Source organism: Ovis aries, chromosome 6 (genome assembly GCF_016772045.2).
Source record: "Ovis aries strain OAR_USU_Benz2616 breed Rambouillet chromosome 6, ARS-UI_Ramb_v3.0, whole genome shotgun sequence".
In the NCBI taxonomy this organism is placed as follows: Eukaryota; Metazoa; Chordata; class Mammalia; order Artiodactyla; family Bovidae; genus Ovis; species Ovis aries.
This window is the reverse complement of record NC_056059.1, coordinates 62170487-62182688: the sequence shown is the minus strand read 5'-3', so window position 1 is coordinate 62182688 and position 12202 is coordinate 62170487. Positions and strand designations below refer to the sequence as shown.

General features: G+C 41.1%; 1 protein-coding gene across 7 annotated transcripts in view; it reads left to right on the top strand.

Annotated features, from left to right (window-relative positions):
* The first annotated feature begins 257 nt into the window (after nucleotides 1–257).
* ATP8A1 (ATPase phospholipid transporting 8A1) overlaps nucleotides 258–12202 on the top strand; it is a 232344-nt gene continuing 220399 nt past the window's right edge. For 4 of the 7 annotated variants that reach the window (XM_060417595.1, XM_012179883.5, XM_060417597.1 and 1 more), the window contains exon 1: nucleotides 300–473. In XM_060417595.1, coding sequence (XP_060273578.1) covers nucleotides 425–473 — 49 coding nt within the window. In that variant the 5' untranslated portion in view covers nucleotides 300–424. Of the gene's footprint in view, nucleotides 474–12202 lie in introns of all 7 variants that reach the window. The other 3 variants (XM_042251351.2, XM_042251349.2, XM_060417599.1) reach the window with 1 other exon arrangement.

Here is a 12202-nt window from a genome sequence, read left to right as displayed (position 1 = left end):
CCGGTCCGTCCCCCGCAGGTGGTACAGTCCAAAGCGGGGCGGGGCGACAAGAGGCTCCGCCAGGTCTCACCCTGCCCCTCTCCCGTCTTCCCCGCCGCGCCGCAGCCGGAGCGAGTGAGCGCGCCCCCCGACGATCCCTCCCCCGGCGCCAGCGCCAGCGCCGGGGCCCGAGCTCCGCCCCTCGCCGAGCCGCCCCCTGCGCGGCTGCTGGCAGATCTCGCTGGGCTCTGCGGACACCTTCGTGGTCTCTTCCTCCTTCCGCAGGTGTGCGAGGGCCTCTCCCGGCCGAGGCGCTGCCCTGGGTGGCCGGCAGGGCCCGCGCGGCTGCTGATCGCTCGGCTCAGGGAAGGCAGATTCCCCGCCCGCGCGGCGCCGTGACAGGTGCAGGGTCTGGTTTAAGGACGCACCTGCGGCGGCTGCTGCGATGCCCACCATGCGGAGGACCGTGTCGGAGATCCGGTCCCGCGCCGAGGGTAAGTGGCCGCCGCAGCGCAGGGCTGGGTGCGGAGCGCGAGCGGAGGCGACTCGGAGCCAGCCGGGAGTGGGGCGGTGTGAGTGTGTGTCTGTGTATGTCGGGGAAGAGATGCCCGTCCCACCCCTTCCCCCAGGAATGTCTGGCTGTTGTGCCTGGTCCCTGGCGAAACCTTCTCCCTGCACTGTCTTCGGCGCCCTCGCAGACCCCTTCGCGGCTGCAGAGTCCGGATATTGGTGTCCTCGGTGGGATCCCCACGGCTCTTTATACGCCGCAGCGTGACTATTCGGTCTCTGCGCTCTCGCCCTGCCCACCTCTCTCCTCACTATCGCACAAACCTCTAGGTCTCCACTCTGCTTCTCCATTCTAGGACTGCAGATCCCCAGCCCGCCGCCCACCTTTGTGCAGCCCCCACATCACGACACCCCGAGAACTGAAATTGCCTTTCCCAGGATGCAGGATCGTTTGATCCGCAGCCCCTCGCCACTCGGAGCGGGAGGAGCCTGATTGGGGTTGGGCGCTCAGCGGGTGCTGTGCGTTACAGTCTCTGCAGTTCTGCCTCTTGCAGCGGTGTCTCACCCAGCTCCATTCCGAGGTTTTGTTTTTGTTTTTCCGTTTACCTGATACTTGCACTTTGGCCCAGCTGCGTTGACTTTTTAGCAAGGTGGAAGCTATTTTCTTGCTCCACCCAGGGCCAGTTGTTGAATGGTTACACTTGTCAGCAATGAGCAACAGATGCCGGAGGGTAAAGGCAAATACACTTTTGGAGGGCTGAGACTCTTCATCCTCTGAGGAGCCCTCAGCATCCTGCCCAGCATATGGCCGTCAATTCGTAAATTTTTTTTTGTTTGTTTTGTTTTGTTCATGATGAAGCCAAGACTGTACAGATCTTGAGCTTTGTTTTCTTTTTTCTCTCCCATAAACCCATACTTGAATCCTGCAAAAGGGTAGCTTAGGTTCTCATAACTTGTTTTCGAGAACTTGGCTGTGGTCACTGGTGTCCATCCTTCACCCCCACCCCTTCCACCCTTTAATGTTTGGCAACTGGTAAAATGATTTTAGGAAAAAAGCTATAGAAGTTAGGAGAATTGGATTGCAGGGGTTTGAGACAGGCCATTTTATTATTTTCCTCCTCTGAGCCTTGATTTTAAAAATGGGGCCTCTGGGCTCTAATGGGCTTCCAAGGTGGCTCTGACAGTAAAGAATCTGCCTGCAATGCAGGAGACCTGGGTTTAGTCCCTAGGTCAGGAAGATCCCATGGAGAAGGGAATGGCTACCCACTGCAGTGTTCTTGCCCAGAGAACTTCATGGACAGAGGAGCCTGGAGGACTATAGAACATAGGTCACAAAGAGTGGGGCCCTCATAGATCTGATTTTCTGATTACAGCACTTTGGAAATTCTCAGTGGCACGTGTCTCTGGGGAGAAGGCCACACAAGAGTCAGAAAACCTGTGTCCCGCTTAGGAATTTCATACATACTTCTTGTCATTTGTAATGTAATGAAAATTATACAGGGCACCTTTTAGATGTGCACTGTCTTTAAATGTACACAGTGAAAAATGTGTGCATTCTTTTTTTTTTACACTTCTGAAATACATTTTCTCTTATTTTTTCTTCCAGTTTTATTGAGCTATAATTGACATGTGGCATTATGATATATGACAATGATTTGACTTCCATACATCATGAAAAATTACCATATTGTCTAGTCAACATTCATCAACTCATATAGATACAAAATTAAAGAAACAGAAAAAATTTTTTTCCTTATGATGAGAACTGTTGAGACTTACTCTTCTAACATTTCATATATAAACATAATTATATTTATCATGTTGTGCATTACATCCCTAGTATTTGTTTATCTTATAACTGGACATTTGTATGTTTTGATTACCTTTACCCTTTCCCCCACACTCCCCCTCTGGTAACCACCAATCTCATCTTCTTTCTGAGTTTGTGTGTTTTCAAGTATAATTAACCTATAAGAATATGTTAGTTTCTGTTACAGAACATGGTGATTTGATATTTCTAAACATTTCAAAATGATCAGCATAATGTCTAGTTACCCTCTGTCCACATACAAAGTTATTGCATAATTATTGACTATATTTGCCTCACTGTACATTTCATATACAAGACTCAAGTATTTTGCAACTGAAAGTTTGTACCTTTTAATCTTCATCACCTATTTCTCTACCCTCCCCACACCAATTCCCACTGGCAACCACCTGTTCGTTCTGTGTATTTATGACACTGTTTCTGTTTTGCTATGTTTCTTCACTTGTTTTATAGATTCCACGTATAGGTGAAATCATGCAGCACTTGTCTTTCCCTGACTTATTTCACTTAGCATAATACCCTCTAGACCCACCCATGTTGTCGAATGGCAAGATTTCATTCTTTGTTTATGACTGAGTAATATTCATACACACACACGCACACATATACACAGACTGCATCGTCTTCATTCATTCATCTATTGATTGCACTTAGCTTGCTTCCATATCTTGGCTATTAGAAACACTGCTGCAATGAACACAGTGATGCATGTATCTTTTCTAATCAGTGTTTTTGTTTTCTTTGGATAAATACCTAGGAGTGAAATTGCTGGATCATATGGTAGCTCTGTTTTTAATTTTTTGGAGAACCTCTGTACTGTATTCAGTAGTGGCTGCATAAATTTACATTTCCACCCAACAAATGCATGACGTTTCCCTTTTCTCTTCACCCTCACCAACAGTTGTTATCTGTTGTCTTTTTGGTAATAATGAATGAATTTTTTTAATCATCATTTGAGTGAGCCATGAAGGTATGGAAGTATAGTGGTAATAGTTGGGACTGTGCTTTCAAATAATAGCAGTTGCTGGATTCCATATTGTGTGAAATGGGAAAAGAGAAAGGACCAGAAAACTATGTGAAACTTCTACTGCATGAGAGGATTTTATCTGAGAGGCAACAGTATTGTTTTTCATTGACATGTATATTTTTTCAAAGCATTTTTACAAAGATTGCCCTATAGGACCTTACAGCACTCCTGAAGTTTGGTGAAGATGGTCCCATCTGATAGTTGATGAAACTGTGTCCCAAGTGATTGAGGTGCTTGGTACATTGTCAGAGGCATAGTGGCAGTCAGTGAATGACCCCTCCCCCATACTGGTTGGTCAGTTTATTATGTGCTCAGCATTTTGCTTGGGATTGTGGTGAGGACATTGATAATGATGCTGTGGGCTGGCGATGTGGCTCATTGCCTGCTCCACCCACACTTTTCTTTCCTAAAGAATAATCTCTTTTGACAGCTCCTGCTGCCTGATGGCATTGTTCTGAACTGCAGCCTCCTTAGCTTCAGTGGGTTGGACCAGGGTAGGCTTCTGACAAAGAGCAGACAATCCATAGGTGGCTCAACACTTGTAACCTTGGGTTTTGGCTCTAAAAGCCAAGGCTTTGTGGTGATCATCTCTCCCATGGGAAAAGTTGAGCTTAGAGACTTAGAGTGAAGGTTGAAGCAGAATGGGGCAGAGGAGAATAGGCTGGTGGAGGAGTGAATGGCTGGCTGTCTTAGGTTGTGCGGATGCTGCTGGTATGAGGAAGCAGAAAGTGTGCATGTGAACACAGAAAGATAAGGAGAGAGTGGCCTGGATGGAAGGAATGAGGCAGAGAGACACAGGTGCTGAAAGAGGGCGGCCTGTCCCTAGCGCACCTCCACCCCCTCCTCCCAACTCTAGAGCACCTCCCCCTCCCCACCACTCTAGAGCACCTCCTCCCCCTCTCTCTCCCCCCCTCCGCCCCGCCCCTGACTCTTTTTGTCCCAATTCAACAAGTAGCCTTAGAACAGGCTCTTATTTTTACTTTAAGCGATTTGAATGGGTTTCTAGTCCCTGCATCCAGATTGGCCAGATGCATGGCTGCTCTGTGTGCAGGTTATTTGCAACCAAATCGAGGAGAAAGAACGTCCATGAAATAAGAAATAGTCTAGGAGGGGATGTTATTATTTGAACAGTGTGCTTGCTATGGGGGATGTTATTAATTGAACAGTGTGCTTGCTGTGGGTAACAAAGAGCTGTGAAAGATCAGACATAAGAACATGAAGCCTGTGAGGAAACATTCCTTGAGAAATATTTTGAAATGAGTCCTCACGCAATGCTTCTCAAACTTTAAGGGGTGCACCAATCACCTGGCGATATTGTTAGATGCAGCTTCTAGATGAGTAGGGCTGGAGATGCATTTCTGACAAGCTCGCGGGTGATGCTGGGTGATGGCCTGCAAGTCACAGTGTGAATACCAAGGTTCTAAGATAATGCCATCGATTTCAGTAGTCAGGAGGGCGCTGAGGTTAGAGAGTAACCAACTGAAAAACTGCTGAACATGACTATGGCTTACTTGAGAGTTCTTAAACTGGCCAGGAACAGAGGGAAACTGAGAAGAAATAGAGCATACATTTGGATAAGTAAATACTTCTAGATTATAGAGTATTTTAAATACCAGGATGAGTCATTTGGAGTTTGAATGAAATATTTTAAAAGGACCTTAGAGTTCTTCTAATCCAGTTCTCATTCAAGCATGAGGTCAAAGTAAAATACCTCCAAAAGGGCCAGTTAGGAGCCAAATCACTGTAGGGAAGTGACATCCCCAGAGTATGTTGGATGGTTTGTAGGAAATGTAAATAGACGTGTGTGTGTGTTTTAAGGTCTATAAATGACAAAGACCAGGATTAGTATTGGAGTGGAGAAGTGAGACTGGAAAGGGAGGAATTAGAGCTATTTCTCAATAAATCATTATCTTGTTTAACAGATAATCTATTGAACTCCTATACGTTCCATTCTTGAAATTTCAAGAACTTTCAAGTACCATACTTGAAATAAATCAGTGAGCAAACAGAATTTAGAAAAAGCCCTGCCCTGGAGGTGCTAACATTCTAGTGAGGCAAGAGACAAAACAAACACAAAAAGTTAGCAAGTTACAGACTTTATTATGTGATATGTGCTATGGGACAGATAAAGAGAAGGTAAGATGCGTAAGGTTGGTGGATGAATTGCAACTTTAAATGGGTTGGTTAGGCTAGCCTTCATTGGAAAGTGGATGTGAAGAAGGTGGATTAAGCCTGCTGGGAATCTGGGGGAAGAAGATTCCAGGCAGAGGCCCCAAGGCAGGAGAGAGTTAGGAGTGTTAGAGGAATGCGGTGGCAGGCGAGTCGGGAGAAGGGGAACATAGTAGGAAATGAGGTCACTAAGGTCGTGTCATAGAACATTGTGATATAGTGAATACACCACAAAAAACATTAAAATAAAAGGAGATTCTCAGACTTTAATGTTTACAAGATCCCAGGTATCTCATCAAGACTGCTATTTCTTGAGCTGCGTCATGAAGATCTGTTCAGTGGATCTGCCATGGGACTGCATTCTTCACGACCTGCTGGAATGTTCCACTGTAGGTGAAACACATTTTAAGGATCTCTGCTTTACAGTCTTCAACCTGATTGATTGGGAAAAGATATTAAAACATAAGGAAATTGAGAAGGAATTTCAATATAGTAAGAGAAGATAAATTCAAATTCTGAAGTAATTGAGGGACATCCAAATGGACATGTTTTGAGATACTTTGAAATTGAGAGGTTAGATGTAGGGAAGAGCAAATCGGAATCTCTGGTTCAGAGATAATCGTTGAAACCCTGATAGATAAGTTTGCCAGAAAGCAAGGCTAAATAATGCAGAAGACTAAGAATCATATGTCCCTTCACTTTTACTGCAGCTAAATCAAATAAGCCTCTAAATATAGCATTTAAAATGCTAGAAACAGGGACTGAAATAACAGTGGTCTACACAAAACAGAATTTTTCTCGAATTTGTAAAACTAGCATGAAGACAGTCCAGGTCACCTGTGCCCACCAAATAAAGTCATAAGGGACATGGGCTGCTTATGCCTTTCTGCCTCATCATCCGAAGTGTATAACTTCCTTAAAGTCATAATCTGGTTGCTGGGGTACCAGCCAGTGTATAGGAGTTCCAGGTCAGACGAAAAATGAAGAAGAGTGTGAGACCAAAGGTTTTTCTTGAAAGTACCACACAAAGACTAATGGTTATTTTGCACTGGCTCGCTTCTGCAAGGAAAGCTGGAGTTTTCTAGTTGGCGTGCTTTATTATTAAGAGAAAAAGGAAAAATTGTTATTGGCTAGGCAGCTGACAGGCATTGTCACTGTCAGATTGTCAGAGGTTTTGCTTGATTAAAAGAGGTGTTCTAGAGCTCATGAGTTACAAAATAATGACCATTGTTCAAAACTAAGGAAATACACACCAAAAAAGAAAACCACCACATACCTGTCCAGTAGGGTCGCAAAGAGTCAGACTTGACTTAGCAACTGAACAACTACAACCACAATCCAATGGTTTGTGTTTTACACTGTTGAATATTATGATGCTAAAATGTAAGGCATTCATTTGATTATGTAAAACATGTACTAAGTGATAAATTTAGAAGTTGTCCTAGGGATTGTTTTCCTAAACTGACCTGTGTAAATGGCACCTTTAAAGTGTTTGTAATTATAAAAAATACTACATTTTATTTACTTAAAATGCAACAAAAGGAGCATGGAGGTAATTTGTATAAAAATTGTTAAAATGAAAATTTTAAGAGGCTATTTCATTTGTCCAGGTATAAGAAGGCTAAGAGCCTTCTTCCTTTAACAAGCATGTATTATGCGCCTGCTGTGTGCCAGCTAATTGGATGGTGGAATAGAAAGGTATAGCGAATGAAGGATTCCCCAAAGAAATCATGAAAATGAGTTACAGATTTATAACTGACATGACATTCTTTCACAGAGTGGGTATGTGAGTATAGTGATGCTTCATATGGTCAATATTTGGGAATTCCCGAAACATGTTGTTTTGCCTAGTGTAATCCTGGAGCTATTAAGTGTGGCAAAACTAAATTATTTTAGTCTTTTTAATCTATAGTACATTATTCTTTTATTTCACTTATATAATTTCAAAAACAATGAGAACTGAATCAGTTCATACCGACCTTACAGGCTTAAGGAAAGTTTGCATAGATAAAGACTGTGCTTTTGAAGTTAGTGAAATATTTGCTGCTATGTTGGATTTCTAATCACATAATTTCATTACAATGTAAATGTTGTAAAGGCAGCAGATTCATTCTTCACTACTCCCCGGAACCCACATCTTTCAATGTTCTCATCTTCTGGGTAGTAAGCTCCCTAAAGGCAGGGATTCTTTTTGTCTGTTTTGTTTACTGATGTACTGAGGACATTGCCTAGGGCATAGTAGGATTGACTGAAATGAATCTTGTGACCTAAATAAAGATGAAATGACCTATAGATGCCTTATAATCAGACCTACTTGATACCCTCCTAATTGGAACCTGACCGTTGAAAAGGGAGCGATTTTTTGCGTTACCTGTTCACTGCTGTATTCTTGCACTTACAGCTTTTGTCAGATGAACAGATAACTCAACTTTATTTTTAATGACAGAACTTAGTTTTGTTCTCTTGACTGTAGAAGTAACAGCTTCTCATTGGAAAAAAAACTCAATAGTGCAGAGATGTTAAGAGGACAGTAAAAAATCACCCCAAACTAAGCCATCTAAATATAACCATTTAATATATACATGAAATATGATTTAATATACATTTAATATAATTTAGTACATTTAATATACATTATCATTTAATAGATATCCATTCCAACAATTTTCCAGAAGAGAAATATATTGTAAATTTATGTAAACGCCATAAAGATTTCCCCAGTGGCTCAGATAGTGAAGAATCTGTGTGCAGTGCAGGAGACCCAGGTTCAATTCCTAAGTCGAGAAGATCTCATGGTAAGGGTATGGCTGCCCACTCCAGTATTCTTCCTTGGAGAATTCCCTGGACAGAGGAGCCTGGCAGGCTACTGTCCCTGGGGTCACAAAAGAGTCAGACATGACTGAGCAACTAACACTTTCTTCCAGAAAGGATGGGATTTTAAATTTTAATTTTTCTAGTTTTATTGAGATATGATGCTAAAGCTGAAACTCCAATACTTTGGCCACCTCATGCAAAGAATTGACTCGTTGGAAAAGACTCTGATGCTGGGAGGGATTGGGGGGCAGGAGGAGAAGGGGACCACAGAGGATGAGATGGCTGGATGGCATCACCGACTCGATGGACATGAGTTTGAGTGAACTCTGGGAGTTGGTGATGGACAGGGAGGCCTGGCGTGCTGCAATTCATGGGGTCACAAAGAGTCGGACACGACTGAGCAACTGAACTGAATTATATTTGTGTGAAACATATTTGTATATACTATATTGCAAAATGATTACCATAAAAATTTTAGTTAATATTCATCACCTCACATAGTTACAGATGTCTTCTGTAGTGATAAGGACTTTTAAAATCTACTCTCTTAGTAACTTCAAATGTATAGAACACTTGTTAGCTATAGCTACCATGCTGTGATGACATCTTCAGAATTTAGCTTGTAATTCTGTGTTTTAAAAGGTTATTTTATTTTTAATTGGAGAAGAATTATTTTACAATGTTGTGTTGGTTTCTGCCGTACAACAATGTGAGAGTGTAAATTGCTCAGTCATTGTCTTGACTCTTTGCGACCCCATGGACTGTAATGTAGCCCACCAGGCGTGTCTGTCCATGGAATTCTCCAGGCAAGAATGCTGGAGTGGGTTGCCATTCCCTTCTCCAGGAGGATCTTCCCTACCAAGGTATCGAACCCAGGTCTCCCACAGTGCTGGCAGATTTTTTTACTCTCTAAGCCACCAGGAAAGCCCCTCAAACAGCAACATGAATCAGCTGTAAGTATACATAAGGCCCCTCCCTCTCCATGCTCCCTCCCGCCTCCCATCCCATCTCACCACCCCACCGCTTTAAGGTTGCCATAGGGCACCCTGTGTTAGGCAGTAACTTCCCACTAGCTATCTATTTTATATACGGCAATGGATACCTTTCGATGTCACACTGTCCGTTTGCCCCACCCTCTCCCTCCCCTGCTGTGTCCACTACTTTGTTCTGTGTGTACATCTCTATTCCTGCCCTGAAAATAGGTGCATCAGTGCCATTTTCCTAGACTCCATATATATGTGTTGATATACAATATTTGTTTTGTCATTCTGTTATACAGAATGAAAGAATACTTCATTCTGTATAGCAGGCTCTATGTTCATCCACCTCAGTTCAACTGACTCAAATGTGTTCCTTTTTATGGCTGACTAATATTCCACTATATATGTACCACAAATTCTTTATCCATTCATTTGTTGATGGACATCTAGGTTGCTGAAAGTTTGTACTTTTGACCACCTTCACCCATGGAAAGAAATTTTTTTATCTACTGTCACTATTTAAATCCTCAGTGCCTAGAGCACTGCCTGGCAGTTAGTAAGTGAAAGTGAAGTCGCTCAGTCGTGTCTGACTCTTTGCAACCCCAGGGACTGTAGCCTACCAGGGGCCTCTGTCCATGGGATTTTTGAGGCAAGAATACTGGAGTGGGTTGCCATTTCCTTCTCCAGGGGATCGTCCCAACCCAGGGATCGAACCCAAGTCTCCTGCATTGTAGGCAGATGCTTTTACCATCTGAGCCACCAGGGAAGTCTCAATAATTATTTGTTGAATGCACAGATCATGTATTTTATGGCAGCTTAGCATTATACATGTTATTGCATAATAATTAACTAAGGAATCTTCTGTGGGTAGGCATGTAGATCATTTCCAGTATGTATTTTCAAAAAAAACACAAATAAGCATCTTTATATATCTTTGTACACTTTTCTGATTATTTCTTTGAAAATTCTTTGAGAAAAGGGATTTCTGGGGCAAAAGTATGTATCTTTTTTTTTATAATGGCAAAAAAATGCTAAAAGATTATTCACATTTGCACCCTCACTGAAAATAAACCAGAGGTCCTACTCCGCTACTCCTTTTCCACCAATGGATAGTCTTCTTTATCCTTTTGAATATACAGTGCAGAAAAAAAACTTGAAGTTTACATTGCTGTTACTTATAAGATGGAATACAGCTTGATTGGTATTAGTAATTATTTTTATTTTTGTCTGAATTGTTCCCTCATTGTAAGTTCCTTTATGAAGATTGTCTTGTATTGAATTTTAAGAGCTTATCATATGCTCCTGACATGAACTGTTTTCCTTGCTCATAGTTTATCTTTTAACTTTTTTGATGTTGTCTCATGTACATGGTTAATTTTTGTAAAGTATAATCTTTCAGTTTCTTAGAGTTTCTGGCTTAATGTCATGTTTCTTATGTCAAGATGATGATAATTTTTCACTTATGCTCTTCTTTTAGTGTTAATACTTTTAGATTTCACCTTTAAACAGTTACACGTGTAATTCCTATGGGATTTATTTTGTTGTGAGATGTAAGGTAGGGGTCTAATTTTGTTTTTTTCTCAATTTGTTATCTATCTGACATGATAACCATATATTTTATAATCTGTTCTCCCCTCACTGATTTGAGATGTTTCTTTTATATGCTAAATTCACATACATAGTTGAGTCATGGTTGGAGTCAGTCTCTCCCCTTCTTCTTTCCCTCTCTTCTGTATTTTGGTCTGTTTTGGCCCCTTCTATCAAATTCCTTTATTACGATTAATCACTGTTCTTTCATCTAACTTTTTTTCTGACTACTTTCATGCTTATTTTTCCACTTGAACTAATGAGTGCATCATTGAATACAATTAATGTGTTGGAATATTTATTGATATTGCATTAATTTTATAAATTTATATTGAGAGAACTCATATCTTTTATATACTGAGTCATTTAAGCTTTGTTTTACTCTCCATTTATTGGTTTTTCTTTTATGTACTGGGGAGAGTTTTCTTAAATAAATCCTATCCATTTTAATGATTTGTTCTTTAGATAGCTTAATTTTTTTTTCTTTTTTAAAGACAAGCTTAATTTATTATCGTCAGGTTCAATGAACATATAAAATTACATAAAATTTCAGTAGATGTACTCAGAAGAAACATAACCAAAGCAGAGAAAAAGAATTACAAAAAACTACAAAACTAAGTGATTTCTTTTTTTAAATTTAAATTTATTTATTTTAATTGGAGGTTAATTACTTTACAATATTGTATTGGTTTTGCCATGCATCAACATGAATCTGCCACAGGTGTACGAGTGTCCCCCATCCTGAACCACCACTCTCTCCTCCCTCCCTGTACCATCCCTCTGGGTCGTCCCAGTGCATCAGCCCCAAGCATCCAGTATCATGCATCGAACCTGGACTGGCGATTCATTTCTTATATGATATTATACATGTTTCAATGCCATTCTCCCAAATCATCCCACCCTCTTCCTCTCCCACAGAGTCCAAAAGACTGTTCTATACATCTGTGTCTCTTTTGCTGTCTCACATACAGGGTTATCATTACCGTCTTTCTAAATTCCATATATATGCATTAGTATACTGTATTGGTGCTTTTCTTTCTGGCGTACTTCACTGTGTATATAATTGGCTCCAGTTTCATCCACCTCATTAGAACTGATTCAAATGTATTCTTTTTAATGGTTGAGTAATACTCCATTGTGTATATATACCACAGCTTTCTTATCCATTCTTCTGATAACATGTTTTATGAAGACATTGTAAATGAAATCCTTCCTAAAATCATGTTTTTGCTCGTGACTGTCAGAATATGTAAAGTAGAAGGTGTTGATTTTGAAACTAACCATCAGTCTGAATTATTTCATTTTAAATAG